Source organism: Hevea brasiliensis, chromosome 17 (assembly GCF_030052815.1).
Source record: "Hevea brasiliensis isolate MT/VB/25A 57/8 chromosome 17, ASM3005281v1, whole genome shotgun sequence".
NCBI lineage: Eukaryota > Viridiplantae > Streptophyta > Magnoliopsida > Malpighiales > Euphorbiaceae > Hevea > Hevea brasiliensis.
This window is the reverse complement of record NC_079509.1, coordinates 20,439,016-20,462,217: the sequence shown is the minus strand read 5'-3', so window position 1 is coordinate 20,462,217 and position 23,202 is coordinate 20,439,016. Positions and strand designations below refer to the sequence as shown.

Sequence of the window (23,202 nt, the reverse complement as noted above, 5' to 3'; positions counted from 1 at the left end):
AGGCCTAAAGCTGCTCAAGTAGAAGAGCAGCTGCCAACAGTTCAGGATCAGTCTTTTATGGCACAGGGTCCCATGGACCCCATGGCAGCTACTCTAGCTGGGTGGCAGAGAACCATCGACATGATGGCGCAGTATATGGTCCACCCTCCACAGCAGCAGCAGTCCACCGCACCAAGAGGAGAACCTTACAAACAGATAATCAATTTCAAGAAGTTGGTGCCTGGTACTTATGATGTGTCAGACGATGCATATCGATTTTTGGATTCCTGCAGACAGGCAGGAACAGAATTGCAGTTGACTGATAGAAGACTTATTGAGTGTGTGCAGCATGTCATGGAGCCTATGCCAAGACAATGGATGAATGACTACATATTACCTCGAATGGAGGGTTTGTCGTGGACTTAGTTTGTGGAACTATTCATCAACCGATTTGTACCAGAAAGTTTCAGAGATCAAAAGCAGTGGGCCTTTGAGGCCTTAAGACAGAATGGCAGGTCTGTAGATGAATATGCTACAAAATTTCTGGAATTAAGCAGATATGCTCCTACAGCCGTAGCTACAAAAACTATGAAGTTGAAGAGGTTCTTAAAGGGGCTTGACAGGAGGTATGCAAACCTGGCCATGATGTCTGATCAGTCTTTTGATGTGGTAGTTGATCGAGCCAGACAGATAGAGATTAGCTATGCTGTGGATGACAGCGGAAGAGCAAAGAAAAACAGAGCAGAGGGTTCTTCAGGTGTTCCCCACATGGGTACTCCAGATAGTGGTGGCCAGAGTAATTACAGAGGAAGAAGTAGGAATAAGAAGAGTGGTTTTAGACACAAACCTCGAGGGCTCAGACTAGGATACGGATCCAGCAGTGGTCACAGTTCAGGGTACAGCAGTTCTGGGTCTGGTTCAGGATCCTCCTTGGCACCTTGTGCACAGTGTGGAAGAGGACATTCAGGATCTTGTATGATGGGTTCAGGAGTATGCTTCAGGTGTGGCCAACTAGGTCACTTTGCTAGGGAATGCCCCGTGTTCAGTGAGTCACAGATGGGGTCACAGGGTTCTGTTGCAAATGTTCCTCGTCAGTTGTATCCGGGTGCTTCCAGCATGGCAGGCAGTCAGTTCAGTGGCCAACAGGGCCGAGGACAAGGGGGACGTGGATTTGGAGGCAGATCAGGAGGTAGAAGTCAGTATCAGGGTTCTACCACTCAGGGTAGGGGTCAAGCTCGAGTTTTCACCCTGACCCACCAGGATACTCAGGCTTCCAATGCAGTTGTGGCAGGTATTCTTCTGGTCTGTTCCTATGAGGCTCGTGTTTTAATAGATCCGGGTGCTACGCACTCATTTGTCTCCCCTGTGTTTGCCATGAGATTGGGTAGAAACCCTGTAACTTTAGAATGTCCTTTGTCTGTAGTTACCCCACTTAGTGACAACATAGATGTAGATATGGTTTTTCCGAGTAGCCCAGTATTAGAGGATGGAAAGATTCTCCCAGCAGACTCGGTTCCTTTACCAGTAATGGATTTCGATATAATCTTGGCGATGGATTGGTTGGCAACTCATTATGCCACTTTAGACTGCAGGAACAAAAAGGTGTATTTTCACATACCTGGTGTGGAGGAGTTTAGCTTTGATGGTGACAGGAGCGTGGCTCCATATAACTTGGTGTCAGCAATTAGTGCTAGAAAAATGTTGAGGCGTGGATGTCAAGGGTATTTGGCATTGGTGAGAGATACCTCTGTAGAAGGTGTTAGCATGGAAAATGTTCCTGTTGTCAGAGAATTCATGGATGTCTTCCCTGAGGAGCTTCCAGGGTTGCCACCAGGAAGGGAAATAGAGTTTTGCATTGATGTTGTGCCGGGTACAAACCCCATATCAATGCCGCCTTATAGGATAGCACCAGCAGAATTGAAAGAGCTAAAGGAGCAACTACAGGAGCTTCTGGACAAGGGTTTTATACGTTCAAGCACTTCACCCTGGGGTGCTCCTGTTCTATTTGTGAGAAAGAAGGATGGGTCATTGAGGTTGTGTATTGACTATAGACAGCTGAACAAGGTGACTGTGAAGAACAAGTATCCACTTCCTTGGATCGATGATCTGTTTGATCAGCTCCAAGGGGCTAGATTCTTTTCCAAAATAGACCTGCGATTAGGCTACCATCAGTTGAGAATCAGGAATGAAGACGTGTCCAAAATAGCATTCAGGACAAGATATGGTCATTATGAGTTCTTGGTGATGTCTTTTGGACTCACTAATGCACCAGCAGCCTTTATGGACTTGATGAACCGGGTGTTCAAGCCATTTTTGGATCGTTTTGTCATCGTATTCATATATGACATTTTGGTATACTCTCGGACCGAGGAGGAACACGTGTGGCACTTGAGAATGGTGTTGCAGACTTTGAGGGAGCACCAGCTATATGCCAAATTTTCAAAATGTGAATTTTGGCTAAAAAGCATCTCATTCTTGGGACACGTGGTTTCTAGTGAAGGTATTCAAGTGGATCCCAAGAAAATTGAAGCTGTAACTGATTGGCTTAGGCCTACAACAGTCACTGAGGTGCGAAGTTTTCTGGGTCTAGCTGGCTACTATAGGCGTTTTGTGCAGGATTTTTCCAGGATAGCGGCTCCCCTAACTAAGTTGACTCGGAAGAATATTCCATTCATTTGGACAGATGACTGTGAGGAGAGTTTCCAGAAGCTTAAGGAGTGTCTAACCACTGCCCCTGTGTTGACACTACCTATGAGTGGTGAAGGATACACCGTGTATTGTGACGCCTCCAGAGTTGGCTTAGGGTGTGTTTTGATGCAGAATGGAAAGGTAGTGGCTTATGCTTCAAGGCAGCTGAAGAGGCATGAGCAGAACTACCCCACCCATGATTTGGAAATGGCGGCTGTAATCTTTGCACTAAAAATCTGGAGACACTACCTGTATGGTGAAGTGTGCGAGATATACACCGACCACAAGAGTTTGAAGTACATCTTCCAACAGAGGGATTTAAACTTGAGACAGAGGAGATGTATGGAACTTCTAAAGGACTATGATTGCACCATCCAGTACCACCCTGGGAAGGCCAATGTAGTAGCAGATGCTTTGAGCAGAAAATCTTCTGGCAGTTTGGTGCACATTTCAGCAGAGAAGAGACCGTTGATTCGGGAAGTGCATGAGTTGATGGATCAAGGTTTAATCCTAGATCTTTCAGATGAGGGGATGTTGTTGGCTCATTTTTCAGTGAGGCCAGACTTGCGAGACAGAGTTAGAGTTTCCTAGCACAGAGACCAACAATTGATGAAGATCATAGAAAGAGTACAGCAAGGTGAAGATGGAGAGTTTGGATTTGCCAATGATAGCGCCCTTATGCAAGGTTCTAGAATATGTGTGCCCGATGTAAACAACCTCAGAAATGAAATCATGTAAGAGGCACACTATACATTGTACAATATCCACCCAGGCTCCACCAAGATGTACCATGATGTGAAAGATAGTTACTGGTGGGATGGCATGAAGAGAGACATAGCAGACTTTGTGTCCAAGTGCTTGACTTGTCAGAAGGTGAAGTTTGAACACCAGAGACCGTCAGGGAAGTTGCAAGAGCTCCCTATCCCAGAATGGAAGTGGAAAATGATTACTATGGATTTTGTGACTGGGTTGCCTCGTACCACGTGAGGATATGATTCGATATGGGTAATTGTAGACTGCCTAACCAAATCAGCTCACTTTTTGCCTGTGAAAACTATATATTCTGTGGCACAGTACGCCCGGCTTTACATTCGAGAAATAGTCAGATTGCATGGAGTTCCTGCTTCCATAATATCTGACCGAGGGCCCCAGTTCACTTCTCGGTTTTGGAGGAAGTTGCAGGAGGCACTTGGCACACAGTTGAACTTTAGTATTGCTTTCCACCCTCGCATGCACGGACAAATTGAAGGACCATCCAAACACTGGAAGACATGCTTCGCATGAGTGTTTTGGATTTTGGAGGTCAATGGGATGATCAGTAGCTTTGGTGGAGTTTGCCTACAACAACAGTTACCATTCCAGCATAAAGATGGCACCCTATGAGGCACTATATGGAAGAAAGTGTAGGTCTCCTCTGTGTTGGACAGAAATGGGAGAAGCGAAAGTGCATGATGTAGACCTAGTGCAGTACACTTCAGAGATAGTTCCTTTAATCAGGGAACGATTGAAAACAGCTTTCAGTAGGTAGAAGAGTTATGCAGACCCCAGAAGGAGAGATGTAGAGTTTGCAGTAGGCGACTATGTATTCCTGAAGGTTTCTCCGATGAAGGGAGTCATGAGATTTGGAAAGAAGGGCAAGTTGACACCTCGGTATATTGGACCTTTTGAGGTTACTGATAAAGTTGGAGCAGTTGCCTACCGGTTGGAGCTACCATCCAACCTTTCTCATGTTCATCCTGTGTTTCACATCTCCATGCTCAGGAAATACATTCCTGATCCTTCTCATATACTACAGCTGGACGTAATAGAACTAAAAGAAAACTTGATGTTTGAGGAGCAACTTGTAGCCATAGTGGACTACCAAGTGAGATAGCTAAGATCAAAATAGATCCCCATGGTTAAGGTTTTGTGGAGGAGCCAGTCAGTGGAAGAGTGCACCTGGGAGTCAGAATGGGACATGCGTAGCAAGTACCCTTATTTGTTCAATGTATAATCATGTACTTTATTCTGCCTTGTGTAAAATTCGAAGATGAATTTTCTGTAAGGGGGGAAGAATGTAATACCCCTAATTTTTAAATATATTATTTTTGGGCAAATATTGATGTTTTAATTTTATTTAAATTTTAGGAAATTATTTGAAATTTTTCAGATTTTCTAAATCAGGTTTGATTTTTCGGAAATATAAAACTTTGATGATTTTTAAAAATTAATTTAAAGACCACGTGGCAAAACTAAAAATATATTTAGAGTCTATGAATTTTTCTGAGTTTTCAAAAATTTTTTCAGAATTTTTAGACCTCGTTTTCGATCCCAACGCAGAGTAAAAATTTAAAATTTTGTATTTCGAATCGAACTGGCCGAATCGAACCGAACCGGATCGGACCGATCGAATCGGACCAGCCCCTTCTTCTTCTTCTCTTTTTTTCTTCCGCGCGTCTCTACCTTCCTCTCCTTCTCTCCCGTTTTCTCTCTCCTCCCTCCTCCTCTTGCAGCGCCGTCGCCTCCCTTGCCACCCCAGCCCACCGGCGCTCGTCCCCAGCCGCCCCAGTCACCGGCCGCCGCCCGAAACTCTGGAAAAAAGCCCCCGAAGCGATGCGACGCGCAAGCTCGCCACTTCGTCTTCCCGGCCGAAATCGGGCTGATCCGACCACCAATCGGGTCGGGTATTGTGTCTAAATCCATCTACTCGTCGAGAGCTTTCCATAGACACCAAGAACACAGAAATCTATCGAGTGGTTTGTCCAATTTTTGCCCGGGAAATTTTAGCCCATTTTGATTTTGGGCTAGATTTCTCGCAAACCGTGAACCCCACGAGAAAACCGAGAGTTCCAGAGCGCTCCACTTGTTGAGAGCTTCGCGGCAATATAAATTTCAAAATTTTCCATATCGTTTTTCTGTGGGTCCCACGGAACTTCGCAGTGTTTTTTCGAGCATTAAATGAGCTTAGAAAATTTCGAAAAATTTATGTACTAACCCCCGTGTTGTGGGCTTTGTGTAGGTATCTTCAATTCGCGGAAATTAGACAGTTGTCCAGGTCTGTGAATTTCCGGCATGCACTGCCATCAAAAAGTCTCCGGATTGAATCGAGATTTTGGCTACCCCACCATTGTCAGATGTCCCGAGCGCGTCCCCGAAGTCAGAATCGGCATAGGTAGACCCAAATCTTATTTTTTCACAATTTTCTAGCGCTTAAATGAGATTAAAAATCCGTAAAATATTCGTGGTAGCTCAGAAAATTATGATTCTTTTTGCAATAGCCTAGTAATATTGTTAAGGACCGCGGGGCAAAGTTTTAGAATTTTTAGAGTTTATTTGGGCAGTTTTTGCAAAATGATCAAATATAAGGACTAAACTATAAATTTACTTATTGTGATTGATGACTATTTGGATGGGCCCAGGAGGGGCTGTGTGATGTGATTGAGCTGTGGATACATGGATTGTGAATATAGAAGTGCGTTTTGAGCCCTTTTGAAGGTTGGGTAGGTCCTAGGTATAGGGGAGACTCTGCCGGATTTTCGGCACGACTTAGGACGTATTTGGTCTTTTCTTGATTTGTATTGAGTCAATTGTATTAAATAATTGTAATGTAATTGTCAGGTGAGCCGGGACAGCCTTCTTCCTCCGCCCAGCCGCCACAGTGATTGCTGTCAAGTTTGTGAGTAAAATATTAATTTTAATTGTAATTTCGATATTATTATATATTCAAGCATGCCCATGCATCACTTATATGCATATATCTATGTAGTTAAACTCTAGGCACGATTTATGTTGCATTGATAACTGTTAAAGTGACATAGATGTTGTTGTGGTAATTTGGAGCAGTGTGCATGCATTGGCGTGCGTGTGATGTGGTGTGGACTATGGATAGGACGGGTAGACACGGCTTGAGATCTTCGCTGGGACCCGGTCCTTCGGGGGTAGTCACGGCTTGAGTTCTTCGCTGGGACCCCGATTTGGTATATTAAGCGAAAGTCCGGCTTGAGTTCTTCGCTGGCACAGGTTGGATTTAAGAGAGCTGTATAGGGGATCAGCTCCCATATATTATGATTGATATTACTGGGTGTGTGAGTGCTCCAAATTACCTTCTTGCTGTTATGATGTGAATTTATTGCTGATGTTGCATTTCACTCTACAGGGTGCATTAGTTTTAGATAGTTATAGAGATTATGGTTAAAATTGATATTTTACTCTCTGAGTCAAACGCTCACTCCTGTTCAATATTTTTCCAGGCCACAGGAGGATATTTTTGAGGTTAACCTGCTTTTCTCCCTCGCAGGTCATCTATTTATGTTTGTGTAATTCTATAAACTTCTAGAATTTTCGCATGTGTTAGAAATATTTATTTGATTGGGTCTGTAATATTATTATCATGTTGGACCTGTAGACGCATAACTTTATGTATGTTTGATGGGCTGGATGAGGGAGCTGAGCTCCCATTTATTTTATGATGATATAAGTATGTGGAGGGTGAGCTAAGCTCCCCAGTTGATTATTTATTGTGTTTACAGGTTGGGTGAGTCAAAAACTCCCCGTTGAAAGGTTCATTTTATGGCCGGACTCTGTTCGGTTGATTTCTTGAAATTGGGCCCAAATGGGCCTTAGAGTTGGATTAATGAATAGATAGGCTTACTACGGGCCTCGGGAGCTTTAGGCTGGCCCAGGTCCTAGTGCCGGTCCGGCCTATGGGTTGGGTCGTGACAAATGTGGTATCAGAGCTTAGGCTCCAGATTCTTAGGGATTGTTTGTCTAAAATGTTGGGAAGAGTCTACTAGGAGTCACATGCGGAAAATAGGGTCCATATTCGCTTAATAATCCAAGTGCGAGGATCAGCGAGATCAACTCAAAGTCGTACTCACCCTGACTTATCCATATATAACGATTGGTTCCTAGTGAGTCCAACCACAACTACCCATCCTACCCATATCTATATCCACACCACACGCACGCCGACATACGCACACAGCTCCAAATTACCTTAAAGCGACATATACAATAATTTCATCAAATAAATATGCAATACAAGGCATGCCTAGTGTTTAACTATAGACAAATATTTATAAGTGAATGCATGGATATGCTTTAAATATATAATAATATTGAAATTATAAATAAAATCAATATCTACTCACAGAACAATCGGAGATCACTAAGGTGACTGAGCGGAAGAGGAAGGTTGACTCGAATCACCTAAATAACCATATTCATTAATCTATCAATATTAAAACAAAACAATAATTTAAAAGGGTAAAAAAATCCTAAATTTATGCCGAAAATCCTAGGGGTGAGCATTCGGTTCAAACCAAACCAAACCGAATTAAATTATGAAAATCGAATTACATATTTTAGAAACCGAATTGAACCAAAATGGATGAAAAATAAATCGAACCGAACCACTCTATTTCAGTTCGGTTTGGTTCAAACAGATCGATTTTGATTTTTAATTATTTTTTAATTTAGACTTAATTTTCAAGTTATTTGATCTAATTTTGACTTTGGTTTGAACCTAATAATCATTAATCAATGAAATTAAACAATATATATATATATATATATATATATATATATATATATATATATATATATATATATATATATATAATTAAATATAATTCATAAATTCTCCATAAAAATAAATCAATTCAAAAATCGATTCGATTCGATTTGAATATATAAAATTACTATTCAGTTCAGTTAGGTTTAACTGATTTTTTCCTCTTCAAAATCGAACAGAACCTAAATAATCAAAATTTTTATAATATAAAACTGAATCGAACCAATTAAATTTTAAAACCGAACTGATTGAATCGAATTGATTCGGGTCGGTTCGATTTTTCAATTTGAACCGAAATTTGCTCACCCCTAGAAAATCCAACAGAGTTTTCTCTGCACCTAGAACCTACTCAACCAACAAAGCAACTCAAACAATACTTATAAATCCAAGGGCTTCAGGCCCATATCACAATAACATCATACAGCTCCTCCTGAGCCTACCAAACTATACAATTCTCAAATAACTGCACAATGCAACTATAAGGTTTGAAACTAATATTTTACAAAAACTATCCAAACCAACCCCAAAAATTCTATGAAAATGCCCACAGTCTTTAGCAATGCTATTATACTATTGCAAAAAAAAATTACAAAATTTTGGCTACCCACGAATATTTTATAAATTTTATTCTAAATCTAGCATTAGGCAAAAAGAGCAATTTAAAGTTCGGATTTGCCTACGCCAATTATGACAACTGAAACACGTCTGAGGCATCTGAAAATAGTGAAAAGTACTGTAATATTAACTCACTTCCGAAGTGGATCTGGCAGCCCACCTGTCTGGCTCGAAAATGCAGTTTCAGTTGTCGGTGGAATTTTCTCAAAACAAGAACACCAATGCAAAGCTCACAATACTAGGAGTTAGAATATAATTTTTATTTAATTAAACAGACTCATTAAAGACCCAAAAAATCATTGCAAAGTTTGTGAGATCCACCAAATTTTCAATGTCAGAAAAATTCCAAATTAGTATTGTTGCGAAGCTCTCGCCTAGTGGAGCATGCTGATGGTCTCGGAATCTCAATGGTGTTCACAGTTTGGAAGAAATCTAGCCTAAAAATTAAAATGAGCTAAAACTTTTCGGGCTTGATTCGCACAAACTACCTGATGAAAATTGGTGAAATAGGTGTCTATGGAAAGCTCTCGAGGATTAGAACACAAAAGAAACTGGACTCGGCCCAATGAGTTGCTGGATCGGCCAGAAGTTGAAATGGCACGGTTTTGAAGGGGGAGCTTTGGAGCGACTTTCCGACTGGCTGGAGGGGCGATGCCAGCAGGGGAGGGTGGCCAAAAGTGCGCCAGCGTGTGAGGGAGGCTGGGGGAGGGTCGACCAATGGTGGGGAAGGGAGGAGAGAGAGAAAAAGAAGAGAAAAGGGGAAATGGGGCAAGATGTGTGACGCCCCTTACCCGTCTACCGCATAGCCGAGCAAGAAGTGCCACATTCGGTGCCGAAACACCCTATCTTATTTTATCATATCTATTGTAAACTTTTGATGTCATTTAAAACATGTATTCTATGAGTAGAATTTTTTTTTTTTTATATATATCTTATTTTTGTGGAGACCCGGACAGAGCCTCCCTTATTTTATTAGCATCTGGCGGATTCCACTAATCACCTGTTAACATGTTCATATTCATTTTACACATTTCCATATCATATTCTCATGTATCATATCATTTACAATTATTTATGAGATCTCAAAATGAAGTATTATCTATTGCATTCATATAGAAATTCATAGATAATAAATTACAAGTTTTCATTTCAATCTCAAAGTTTAATTACAAGTCCAAAATGAAATGCATCATAAACTAGTAATTACATCAAGACTAAACATAATGAACCAAAATACTAGTCTATACATGGGCCCTACCAAAATACAACAGACCGGTGAGGTGACTCTGGACAATGGCAGATCTGATCAAAGCTCACGGTGTACTCACTGTCAGTGCTGCTGCGTGATCTCCATTACTCACGCGCTGGAAAACCAACGCGCTAAGCATAACGCTTAGTGGTGCATAATTTATAATAACAATAATTTAATAATTTGAAATAATATATGCAACTCATAATTTCTGGGTATTTTACATTTTTATTGCTCTTTGGAAATAATTAACATTATTGGGATCTTTTATGATTACTTATTGTATTTTAAGTCTTAATTATTATTATTATTATTTTTTTCAGTGCCCAAGAAAACCTATAACAAATTATAAAAGCTGGATGTACGGTGTATCTTTGGTTAGACGACCATATGTCTATCGATATCGTCACATCGCACGAGGCCATTGTCGAGCGCGAGACCCGCTGTCAGGCTTGTAAAGCCAAAAATAAAGTAGGCACAATGGCCAGTAAGTAGGCATATAGCTCGTAGAACAATCATACGGACATATATTGTCGGTTCATGATTTTCTCGGAGGCGATCGCTATCTGTAGTCCCTAATTGGTATACCAATTTATCCAAACTAAATAAATAAGTCTAGGTATACTATGGGCAATGAAACATTTTTAATTATTTTAGCACTATTCACTGTTACTATTTTCTGGTACTGTTCATTTGTTCCATTAATATAACAGCCCGATCCTTCTCCAGTTAGTATTGTCCGCTTTGGCCCATGGGCCAAAGCGGACAATACTAACTGGAGAATGATCGGGCTGTTACATTTGGTATCAGAGCTGGACTCCCTCTAGTACGGTGTGTGGTGCGAGGACGCACCAGGCGGAAGCTGGTGGGCTTGTCACGACCCAGGGATGGGGTTGGGACGTGCTTGTTTAACCAGCTACGCACTGGGGTGGAAACTTCGTGTCCCACATCGGAAACGGGAAGAAAAGATTTGGGCCATATATGTGGGAGCCTTCCTCACCTGGTCAGCGCGCTTTTGTGAATGAAACCTCCCAAGGGATAAATCCGTGAGGCCCATGGGCCAAAGCGGACAATACTAACTGGAGAATGATCGGGCTGTTACAAGATGCGCGGGGAGGGAAGAAGAAAAAGGAAAGGCCAGTCCAATCCGACTAGTCCGATTCTATTCAATTTGATTCGGTCAATTCGATTCAAGGTATCAAAAATTTAATTTTTGCTCTGTCTTGAGACCCAAAATGAGCGCTGAAAATTTCGAAAAAATTACAGAAAACTCAAAAAAATTTATGGAGTCTAATATATTTTTAAACTTACCATATGATCTTTAAATTTAATTTTTAAAAATCGATAAAATTAATTACCTCAAAAAATAAAACCTAATTTTTGAAAACCCAAAAAATTTAAATTAAATATCATAATAATTACTACATTAAAATATTATAGTTTACACATAAAATAATTATTTAAAAATTTAAAGTATTACATTGCTCTACCCTTTTAGGTGAACTAGAACTGGTGGTTCCTAACCAGTTCAAATTAAAATCGGTCCAATAGACGGATTTAGGTAATATAATAACAAATTGTAACATATAAAATTTTATGGTTAAATGTTTAATTTTACTCTATATTTATTTAGAATACTGAATTTATTATATTTTTAACCTTTTATCCAATTATTTTAAAATTTTCAAATTTTTTAATTTCATGATTTAAACCAAAATAAATATCTTCATTTTTGGATTAAATTTTTTCATTTAACTCAAAAATTAAAAAACTTAATTTCTTAATTTTCTTAATTTTAAGTTAAATTTAGCTTATATTAAATTTTAAACTAATTTAAATAAAAATTAAAAATAACTAAATTAAACATATATTTAAATACAGCGTTGAACAAAAATTGACAAAGGGTGATATACAATCAAGTACTTCAAGGACCGCTGTCAAAAACCACAAATCGGCACTAGCATAAAAACTCATCAGCACTACCCATATACAAACAGCAGCAATAACCACAACAAAATAAGAGATTAAAAAACATGGTGTGCATCGGTGATCGGAACACTGTTGAGACTGAGAACCCAGATGTACACTAATGCCCTTGGCAAACTTCCCTACATGGCGCCATCCATAGAAGCAGGTGATTGGAGTGGGATTGTGAACCATCTGGTGAAATGGGACGCTCAGCTCTAATAATCACTTCCAATTTTGTAGAATCTTGGGATGATTTTTCTTCTCCTTAGCTGGAATAAGACAAACTAAACGATAGTAGACGTTGATGGGATCAGATTCCACTGCCTCAATAGAAATAAATGCAGATGCCACTATATTAACAAATTTGTGAGAAAAAGAATGGTCAATTTCAAACTATTCGTATGAAGACAAATACTTGGATGAAGACGATGAATAGTGCCTCGCTGGGCTTTGGCATATTTTGGACAACGAATTCTTGTTCCAGGAACAAAACAAGTGAATCAAAAGAATGGAAAATAGAAGTCAAGAAATTTTGAAGGACACCTGAAGAACGAGTTAGAATGTTGAGAAATTGGCTAGCCATGGAGATCAGAATCGGAGAGGAAGAGAGGACTGCATTCTCGAGAGTGACTTTGTCATTGAATAAATTTATGCCACATAGCAAGTGAATTTTAAGATTGATAAATGGAAAATTGAGTTTGACTTTAATAGACAAACCAATTTATTAACAACCAAAATTAACACTCAAACTTAAATCAAGGACTAACTAGTAAATTTGACTTGTTTGGCAATCGCAGAGAGTTTCAATGCAGTGGTGTGAGTTGCCCAAAGTAACAAACAGCAACGCCTGAACGTTGAAGCTGATATGGAATTTTAACATGTGATCATAAAGAAATTAACATTCTGCAGCAGAGTTCTCAAAAAAAAAAAAAAAACATTCTGCAGCAGCAATCAGGACACAGCAGTTTTATAAAGATAAGAATCGAGTTGGGCTTGCAGCAACGCCATGCCATTGATCAAATAGATTTTTGAAAGAACAATTGAAATCTCAAGAGGAATTGATGAATAATTTCTTTTCTTCTGTTTTCAGTCTCATGAAGAGCACAACATAAATTTGAAAGGTGGGCATCCGCTCTATCCAAAACTCTCTTGCCGCACCACCAATTAATGAGCCCTAGATATGAAAAATCGAAAGGAAAAAAAAAATAACAGAAAATTTATTCTCTTAACTGAACTATATATGTTACAAATCCTACATAAGGATTGCTGATCTACCCACTAACTAACACTGAGAGGTGACCCAGACACAAGAATTAGAAGCCACTGATGCACCCATCAAGATTTATTCAATTGTACATGGCTTGGAACGAACTTGACCCGACTACATTGTTTTAACTTGGATATAGCTGCTTGTGACTTACCAAGCATAAGGTCCACGTAAACAGCTGTCAAAGTGGCCTCTGGACTGTCGGGTATAATGGACAATGCTTGGGTCACAAAATGGTGGGCACGTTCAAGTTCACCTTGTGCCGCATACATGGTTGCAAAATTGGCATAAAGGGTACCTCGCGCCTCTTCCGGTTTGTGGAACACAATACCTCGAGATTCCTCAGGGAAAGAAATCTTTGCAGATGATCCTCCATTGGAATCTTCACAATCGAAAGTTTTCTCCAGTTGCCATTGCTCACAGTCCTCCTGGCTGAAGGGCAACTCGACATTACTTCCTCCAGACAAATAAATTGACAAGTGCTCAGCAGCTTCCTTAGGCTTGTTCAGCAAGCAGAGGGCCTCTGCTGCATACACATGACCAAGAAAAACATAAATTCTGGAACATTCTGCAAGTTCCAAGAGAGACTTCGCAGTTGACAAGGCCTTCTCAGGATTTTCTAGTTCCAACTCTACATAGGCCAAGTTAGCAAGAAGAGCTTGCTTAATCATCTGATTCTCTCTCAAACAAATATCTTCAAAGTAAGATATGGAATTCTGCATGATCTCCTGACTTGTCACTCCCTTCTGCTCTTTTGCATCCCCATTTGCATTAAGCTGACCTAAGCCTACAGATAAAGTTGATGCTTTGGTATCTAGGCCAGTTAAACCCTTGTGGTTTGAATTCTTGAGAGATCCTGCTTCACTTGATTCATTTTCCTCCAAGGAAATACTGGAAGGTAAACTGGACTTCAAACCTTTTATATCAGAACAGTCCAACAAATGCAGAGCATTTAAGAGACACTGCCGGGCAAGGGACACAGAGAGCTTTGGTTGCCCATCACTGCCCAAAAACAAGTCCTCCCTTTCAACAGGATCCAAATATCCATTTCTTGAACTCCCATTTTCTATTGCAAGATGCCTCCATTTTCCCTTGCCAATAACATGGACTATAATTTCTGATTTGTCTGAAGTTCGACCAGATTTTATAAGTCCCCTATCTAAAGCCATCAGACAACACTCGGCAAGCCGTAGCCACAAGATAGGATGGTTGTAAAATATTAAACTTGCTTTCTGGAAACAGCGAGCAGCCAGCAAGGGTTTCCCACAAGCCAAGTGTTGTATGCCACAATTGTACATAATGAGGAGAGATTTATCTTGTAAAAAAGTTGACAGTTTCAAAGGCTTGTCCTTCCAAAGTGACGAACTACTAGACAGTGCCTTGGAAAAGAGGACAGACGATGTGTGGTATTTATGAAGACGATAATAAATGCAGCCAAGGTTGTTGAACATGCTTGAAATCCCCATCTCTGTCCGGTTACTTGATGCCATCAGCAACTTGATGGCTTTACGATGATTCCCACGAGCATATTCAAGCTGAGACTTCAAGAGGAGAGCTGTGGACGAGTCTCTCCCACGTGCAATGTTCATAGCAAGCTTAACTTCACGCTTTGCTTGTTTTAAATTCCTTGTGAGAAGTAGAAAACGGACCTTGTACAGCTGCAACTTAAGCTTCAGATCAATGGTAGACATAGACCGATCCAACTGGATCCTAGAAAGATCATTTGAAGATGGGAGACCAGATGGCCTCGTGAAGTTCTGTCCACTTATGTCCAATGCAAACATGGTTTCATACTCAAGTGACTCCTCTGATAATGATAAAGTTCTCGACAAGGAATTTTCCAAGGCATTCCCACTAGGTGTTAAATCTGAATTAGAAGCATCCAAGGCTGATGAACTGCTCAAAATAGAGGATGATTTTGCAGCTAGATTTGCAGGTTGTTGATGTGCTGCGCTTACATTATCACCTTGACTCACACAACCAACACCAAAAGCTTTTTCTAGATAAATCAGTACTTCCTGATCATCGAAAATAAGTGAAATGTTAATCAGAACATCTTGCTATCCAAGCAAAAAAATACAACAGAAAATAAAATTACATGCCAGCGCATGCTGACAGCAATGGATAAGAATCTCTGATCATTTGTGATAATATGCAAAACTCCAAAAGTTATATCGAGAGTTCATCACTTTTATTCAAGTCCTTCAACTTTAAGGCAATATAACATGAATTAAGTAAAGGCACTTTGGAATTGATTATCTTCTTATTAGACTTTTTTTTTTTTTTTGCCTTATTTTGCAATTCCGAATCCACTTCAAGTTCTGTCGACTGTCGGTAATTTTAACATAATTGCAGTACAAAATCCATAAAATCCACTTCTTAATGCTCTCATATATACTTCAAAGGGCACAATGCAGCAAACATGATTAGCTGTAATGGATGAAGAAAATCATGTGGGGCTTGGGAAACTAATCTAATGATGCTTCCAGCTATCATAAATCACCAAGAAGAAATAATTTTATGTTCATACCATTCTGCATTTGACAACACCAGTCCTTGGTCATAAAGTTATAAGATAAATTAAAGTTAATCTTGATGATAATGAGGAACAAAAGAGGTGTAAAACCTTTAAATGTTTTTCAAATTTTTTAACACCGTCAAGGAATTCCATAACTTTCAAGATTTGTCATACTAAGCGCCTCAGCATTACAAAAATAATAATAATAAGAAGAAAAGTTTTGGATTCCCTATGTTTGGTATTTTACATAAAACCTACAAAAATTCAGAATGCAGTTATGCTAATAACACTCAAATGCTTGCATGCCAGGACAAGTTTGATATTTTAAACAAAACCTGTAGCATTTAGAACTTTCACCGGGGAGAACTTTCGATGCAATTGTTTCAGAAACAATTTTTGTATTTCCAGTGACAGCTTCTTTGAGATTTTACAATTAATCTGGAATTAAAAAAGGCTCCATTTGTTTCGCAGAAAGTAACTTGCCTTTGCAAAATATTTTATGTGGCAAATATTACAAGGAAAACAAATTCTTTTGTGCTGTTTGGTTGTGATGTTGAAAACCAGACCAGCTGAAAAATATTTTCTAACATTTGGTGTATAATGATAATAGTCAAATTTTCTATCACTAATTTGACACTAAGAGATGATATATTGCTCAAATTACATTTATACGAAATATATGACCAAAATCAAACTAAACTATAAGAACAAATAATATTTTTTAATTTAATAATAATGTTAAATAATAAAATAATAAATGATTATATTAATTAATGATATTTAATTGGATAAAGTACACTTTAGTATCCTGTACTTTGGCATTTTCATGTATTTTATTTTGTGTCAATTATGGACAATAAATTTAGCTCCATTTTCATTGTAAGAACAAATAGCTAACAATATTAAATGACATTGATATAACATACTGACATGACACCCATGTATGACAAGACACCATGCATGATGCGGTGATGATGTGGCATGCTACGTCAACGTCACATCATACATTTAAAAAAAAAGGAGCAAAATTCAAGTCCTAAATACAAAAAACGTAAAAATTTTGAAAGTACATGAAAAAATAAAGAGAGAGAGAGAGAGAGAGAGAGAGAGAGATTGACTCTCCCATGCATTTCTCTTTATCTCTCCCACTCACTACATATCTCTCTCTTTCTCCTCTCTCTCTCTCTCTCTCTCTCTCACACACACACACACACACACACACTTTAAAACTTTGAGCTTTTAAACATACATGAAAAAATAAGGAAAAAGAGAGAGAGAGAGAGAGAGAGAGAGAGAGAGAGAGAGATAGGAAGAAAGATAGGCATGGGGAGAGAGAGAGAGAGATGGGGAGAGATAGAGATAGATTGAGTCTCCCATGTCTCTCTCTCTCTCTCTCTCTCTCTCTCTCTCTCTCTCTCTCTCCCCTTCCTTTTTTTTATGTACTAACAAAATTTTTATACTTTTAGCATTTAGGACTTGGAACTTTGATCTTTTTTTTATATATAATTTAAGACCTATACTTTTACGTTTTTACAATATAGGACATTTGTTTTCACCTTTTTATACATAGGTAACAAAATGAATTAAAACACAAAATTTGATGATGTGGCACCCATGTATGATGTGGCACCCATGTATGACGTGGCATGCCACATCATCACCGCATCCTGTATGGCGCCACATTAGCATGCCATGTCATCATGCCACGTTAACGTCATTTGATACCGTTAGCAATTTGTCCTTAAAGTAAAAATGGAGTCAAAGTTCATATCCTTAATTGACACAAAACAAAGTACGTGCCCACAATGCTAAAAAGGCCAAAGTACATGATACTAAAGTGTACTTTGCTCTATTTAATTTGATAGATTCATTTATTATTAGTATAATATAATTTTATTATTATAATTAGTAATCATAAACTTGAAAGCTTTTACACAAAAGTGAAAAAATAAAAAATTGCATGGTCTTATGATAGCCACGTGGCATAAATAGTGAAAAGGAATACCACTTTGGTCTCTTATGCCATAAGACACAAGCCACAAAAAATGGCCTCCATTCTCAAAATATGAGGTAACCAAATCCGAGCATTTTCTCATGACAGGGAAAATGTTTTTCGTAAAAATTTTAGGGCCTGTTTATTTGTGGAAAACAATTTTCTATTCTCCATTTTCTATGAAATCTTCAATTTTCATTTTTCATGAAAAACAAAGAAAAACATAGAAAATGTATTCAAAGAAAACGTATTCACCTGTTAATAATAGAAAATAATTTTCCAATTCAAAATTGAAATAAAAATTGTTCATATCTTTCATAATAATAAAAAAAAAAATCATTATAACACATATTTAAAAACTTATTTTAATTTTAAAATTTTTTAATATGTGTGAAAATTATTCATATCTTTCATAATAATAAAAAAAAATCATTATAACATATATTTAAAAACTTATTTTACTTTTAAAATTTTTTAATATGTGTGAAAATTATTCATATCTTTCATAATAATAAAAAAAAAAATCATTATAACATATATTTAAAAACTTATTTTACTTTTAAAATTTTTTAACATGTGTGAAAATTATTTATATCTTTCATAATAATAAAAAAAAAATCACTATAACATATATTTAAAAACTTATTTTACTTTCAAAATTTTTTAATATATGTTATTCATTTATTTTATAATAATATGATCATTTTTTACCATTGTAAATAAATATTTTTCTAATAATTATTCAATTTTAGTTATGAAAAAGTTATAATATAATTTTGATTATAGAAAAGTCATTATTTTCCATTTGGAAAGAAGATTGAAAACAAAACTTTTGTTTTAAAGAAAAATAGCAGAAAACAACTTAAATTTCTTTTCTAAATCTTCATTAAAATTTGGAAACTAGTTTTCTAGTTTTCCATTTAGAAAATTATTACAAGTGAACACAAAATTCTATTTTCTAGTTTTTTCAGAAAACTACTTCAGTTTCCGACAAGTGAACAGGCCCTTACTTTTGCACACCAAACATTGGAAAACACGGAAAATACTTTCTTGAAAAAAATTTTCCACTAAACAAATGGAGCCTAAGATTTTGTTTTTTTTCTTTCTTTTGTTTTCCTGACAAGGATCTTTTGCATACTTCAAAATAATTGGCCAATGCCCTTTCACTTTAATGAATTGCTTATGTATAACCCACCCAAGATGTTTTACTCTAGATGTTTCAATCCATAATCCTAAGGAAAGAAACACTAAGACCAACAGTAATAACACAGGTTTTCAATTTAACAGCTCTACACCCTTCTCAACATTTGTTTGAGAATTGGAAGCAAGAAAGGTCAAAGGTAGTCCACATTATTTATAAATCAACAAATAAGGGAACTGAATTCGTTTTGAAACATATCCAACACAACAAGTAGCAACAACATTTTACTTTGCACTTACAGCAGATTTTGATGCATCCTGGCAGGCAAGTGCAACATCCAGAAACAGAAGGCAAACATGGAGAGCAGTTGTCTGCACAATAGAAAATGGAGCATCATGAGACAATTATAAAACCATTAAAGAAAAAGAATCGCAAGTTAAGTAACATACCTCATCAATAGGCTCAATATTGTGATACAAAGGTTCTAGAACTGACAATGCTTTTGTATATTCATGAAGATGAAAACAGATAATTGCCTGTAAAAGGAAAATTTAAGATGTCATAATGCAGAGCAAAATAAATAGCAAACCAATAAACAAACCAGAAATATATCAAGAACCTACAATGTTTAATGTTGCAACTGCCGGATCAAATTCATCCATGTAAACCAGTGTTGCACCATTTGTAGCAGAAAATTGATGTGCTGTTGTAGCACTTCCTTTAGAGCCAGAAATAACTTTATTTCCAGTATTGCTCCCAGCATCAACCTGCTCCCCTGAAGCCTGAGCAAGCTGCTCACTTTTCTCCTAAACCAACACCAACACAGAAACAAACAAGCAAATATCACATTAGATTCCAAACGAACAGAAAATTAAAAAAATAAATAAAAATAAAAAACGGAGCCTAAATATGATGCAGCAAAATTTTCCCAGCAGCTATGAAATCCTTCTATAAAATTCATTCCAGTTGTATAATTAATTAATAATAAACCAAGAAAAATTCAGATGACTAACCAAAGTAACAAACTCCCAACCTGAAAATTATATTATTTATAATTTTAACATTAAAATATTAACAATATTTATTTATTTATTTTAATAAAAATAAAATGAAACATTCTTTCAGAGTCCTTTGTACCGATCCACACTATTTAGGATACCATTTCCTCAACTTATGATTCCTCTTGTATTACCATGTACTGGCAAGAATAAACAATTTAAGGTTCATCTTTTTTTCCATTTTTTTCATCCTTCTCATTTTGAATCCATTGAACCTTGATTCAATCAAGGAAAATTCTCATAAATTGGTAATGATGAAGAAACCACATCAAAAACCCCACTGGAAAAAAAAAAGAAAAAAAAAAAAGGCCTTTCAATATTTAACAGGCTATTATACACATGATTCAGCAATAACCATCAAGATACTGTCCACACATCAGTCTATACAATATTAGGATTCAGGTAAGCACATAAGGTTGTCACCATATAAAATAAAATTTTGTAAACGCTATAGCAGGTTGCTAACCTCCCCAGAAGGAGGAGGAAAAAAAATTCAGAAATCAACTCCACCAATATCAACGACAAAAGATAATCATATGTTTTTGGGAGAGAGGGGAAGAAAAAAAAGAGGAGGGGGGGTGGTGTTGTCCAGTAGTTCATTTACATTCCAGTCATTAATGGTTAAACAGCAACTTAGTAATTATGGAGCAACAAGAAAGCAGGAGAGTAATTATTGGTGTCTATGCAACCATCAATTCAGGAAGAATTAAAACAAAAAAATAAAAAGAAAAAGAAAAATCATACCTTCACGTTATTAAGTACTTCAAGCAACTTCCTTGGATCTGAACAACCATCACGAAAGTATTCCGCAATTGCAATATTATGAAGCACCTGATAAATATTAGCCATGGAGTGAAAATGTGGAAAGTAGACCAAATGAAAGGAAAATATTCATAACATAGACCAAAATAAGTCATACAACTCAATAATGTTGCAAAATTTCACACCGATGACCGATAAAATGCTTGCAACAATGCCCCAAAGATGGACTATAGTAATCAAAAATAGATTAGAGTTAGGATGATGGGTCATAATCAGATCAATTACACAGGAATTTAAGATATGCTAGTGTTGCAGCCTATATGAACATAGAAAGATCTGATTAATGGCAGAGTTAATCAATAAGAATCAATTTTAGCAATATAGTTTACCTGAATACCTTAAAACAGCTGAAACAGCTCACAGCAGTGTAAGCATAGTTTATAAGCATTGGTTGGAGGAATAACAAAGCACAACACATTCAATCAAGTAAATAACACACTCTGCCAGTCTTGGCTCTTGCCATATTATATTGTGAAATACACTATTGTAAGGAATTTCACTCTGAAAGAATTTCAGGCCAGGATCAAGATACAAATTGAACCCCACTTTGGGATGTGGCATTTTCATATCATGCATTTTACAATATCAATGCCAGCAATTCTCTCTCTTACTCCAGAATGCCAATCTAATCAATGAGGATCCCAAATTAAAATAGACAATACAATTGGAATATAGCACAGTAGCAATAGGATAGGAAGCCATCAATTACAATGAAGTAATTCCCAGCCTGACCCAGACCTAGTTTTAGTTGTCTTTTTAAACAAATAAAAAAGGAACAAATGTTTCAACCACTCCATTCAAAACAATTTCATGGTTCTACCTGGTAGAACCCACAACTTAATACAACTACCAAAAATAACGCATATAAGGTTCCAACTTCAAAAAATGCATCCGTTGCTCAGTCCTGTCCTTCTACCGGCGTTTGCATGCATTCGGTAAATTTGAACTAACTCAGAAAAGTTAACAAAGATTTCTACTCAACCTAAGCAGGCTATTAAATAACATTGGCTCAATATAAGAAAATCCAAATTAACAGTTCCTTAGCACATTTCCCATAAGAAAACTAATTGTAAACATAAAAAAAAAATTCAACTGACAGTACAAACATAACATGTGTAACTTAAATCTCCATGCTTAAACTGCCATTTCCACTAAAAAATTACTCAACTAACTCCAAATAATCAAGAATTGAAATGCAACCATATCAATATAATTAGATATATATATATATATATATATATATATATATATATATATATATATATATATATATATATATATATATGTAATTACTTTGGGATTGTCTTCTTTCTTTAACTTGAGCTGATACAAAACAGCGAGGCACTCCGTGAAACGGCGAGACTGGAAATGCAAGGCCGCGTCCTTAGCAAGAGCAGCAGTTACAGAAAGAACGGCGTCATCCTCACCGGCAGTGGACGATGAAGCAGCGGCAGCAGAAGCAGTAGTCTCTCGATTCGCCGCGGGCGTCGATTGAGATGAAGACGAATCTCGCGAGTCCATGATCAGATCCAAGAAATCAGAAGGCGTGAATTTTGAACAACACTATCTAGTATCAGAAATATTTAGAAATGTAGAGAAAAAAAAAAAAATATATATATATATATAAAAGAAAACCCTAACGTCAAGGAAATCTGAGGGGAGGAGGAGAAGAAGATATAAATTGGAAATTGAAGAGGGAGTGAAAAGGGGAGAAGGAGAGCCTCTAGGGTTTAGGAAAATTGCAGAGAAGCACAATTAAGAGTTGCAGAAACAGGAAATTAGGGAAGAGAGAGAGAGAGAGAGAGAGACAGAGAGAGAGAGAGAGAGGGAGGAGTAGCAAGTCCAAAATCAGTAACATTGAGCTGAAAGGGTGCATAGGTGGAGTATGTATGTGAGTTTTGTGCTTTTTTGATTGATTGATTGATTTTCGTTTTTATTAATTAAAGTTTATGGGCCATGCTTAGGTTGGACCGACCTCTAGGGGAAAGGGCTTCAAAGCATCGAATTTGATGGATCCTATCCTTTTGGTAGGGCATGTGTCCCAACTTCATTTGCAGTTGCCATGCTGCGACGAAGATTTTTTTTTCCCCGTTTTATTTGGTAGGGATTGTAAGTTTGAAATTGTAATTTTTCTTTTATATATTTCCAAAGGTGGATATTCATTGATGTTGTCATTAGCATGGCATAGATAAGAATATAAAGTTCACTCGAGTCATCGGATTATAAAAGGCCTCATTGTGAAGGGTTTGTGATGCTAATTTAAATCACAAAAATTCTTAGACTTTAACTTAATATATAAATAATTTAATTTTGAATATATTATTTTCCTAATATAAGAAAGAATGATAAAAAT

At 37.2% G+C, this 23,202-nt stretch overlaps 1 protein-coding gene across 1 annotated transcript; it reads right to left on the bottom strand.

Moving 5' to 3' along the window:
- Positions 1 to 13,090: 13,090 nt before the first annotated feature.
- LOC110641728 (uncharacterized) lies at positions 13,091 to 22,690 on the bottom strand. Its single transcript, XM_021793548.2, has 6 exons — positions 22,143 to 22,690; positions 20,772 to 20,858; positions 19,593 to 19,775; positions 19,419 to 19,505; positions 19,269 to 19,340; positions 13,091 to 15,335 (listed from the first exon to the last, which is right to left on the bottom strand). Exons 1-6 carry the CDS (start codon positions 22,368 to 22,370, stop codon positions 13,386 to 13,388), a joined length of 2,607 nt encoding a protein of 868 aa, XP_021649240.2. The 5' UTR covers positions 22,371 to 22,690; the 3' UTR covers positions 13,091 to 13,385.
- Positions 22,691 to 23,202: the final 512 nt, after the last annotated feature.

Excerpts from the sequence above, each read along its gene's own strand:
- LOC110641728 (XM_021793548.2), bottom strand. The coding sequence starts at position 22,370 with ATGGACTCGCGAGATTCGTCTTCATCTCAATCGACGCCCGCGGCGAAT. Across the intron at positions 19,341-19,418 it reads ATATTGAGCCTATTGATGAG|ACAACTGCTCTCCATGTTTG; the intron begins GTATGTTACTTA and ends TCTATTGTGCAG. Across the intron at positions 15,336-19,268 it reads AGGATGCATCAAAATCTGCT|GAAGTACTGATTTATCTAGA; the intron begins GTAAGTGCAAAG and ends TTCGATGATCAG.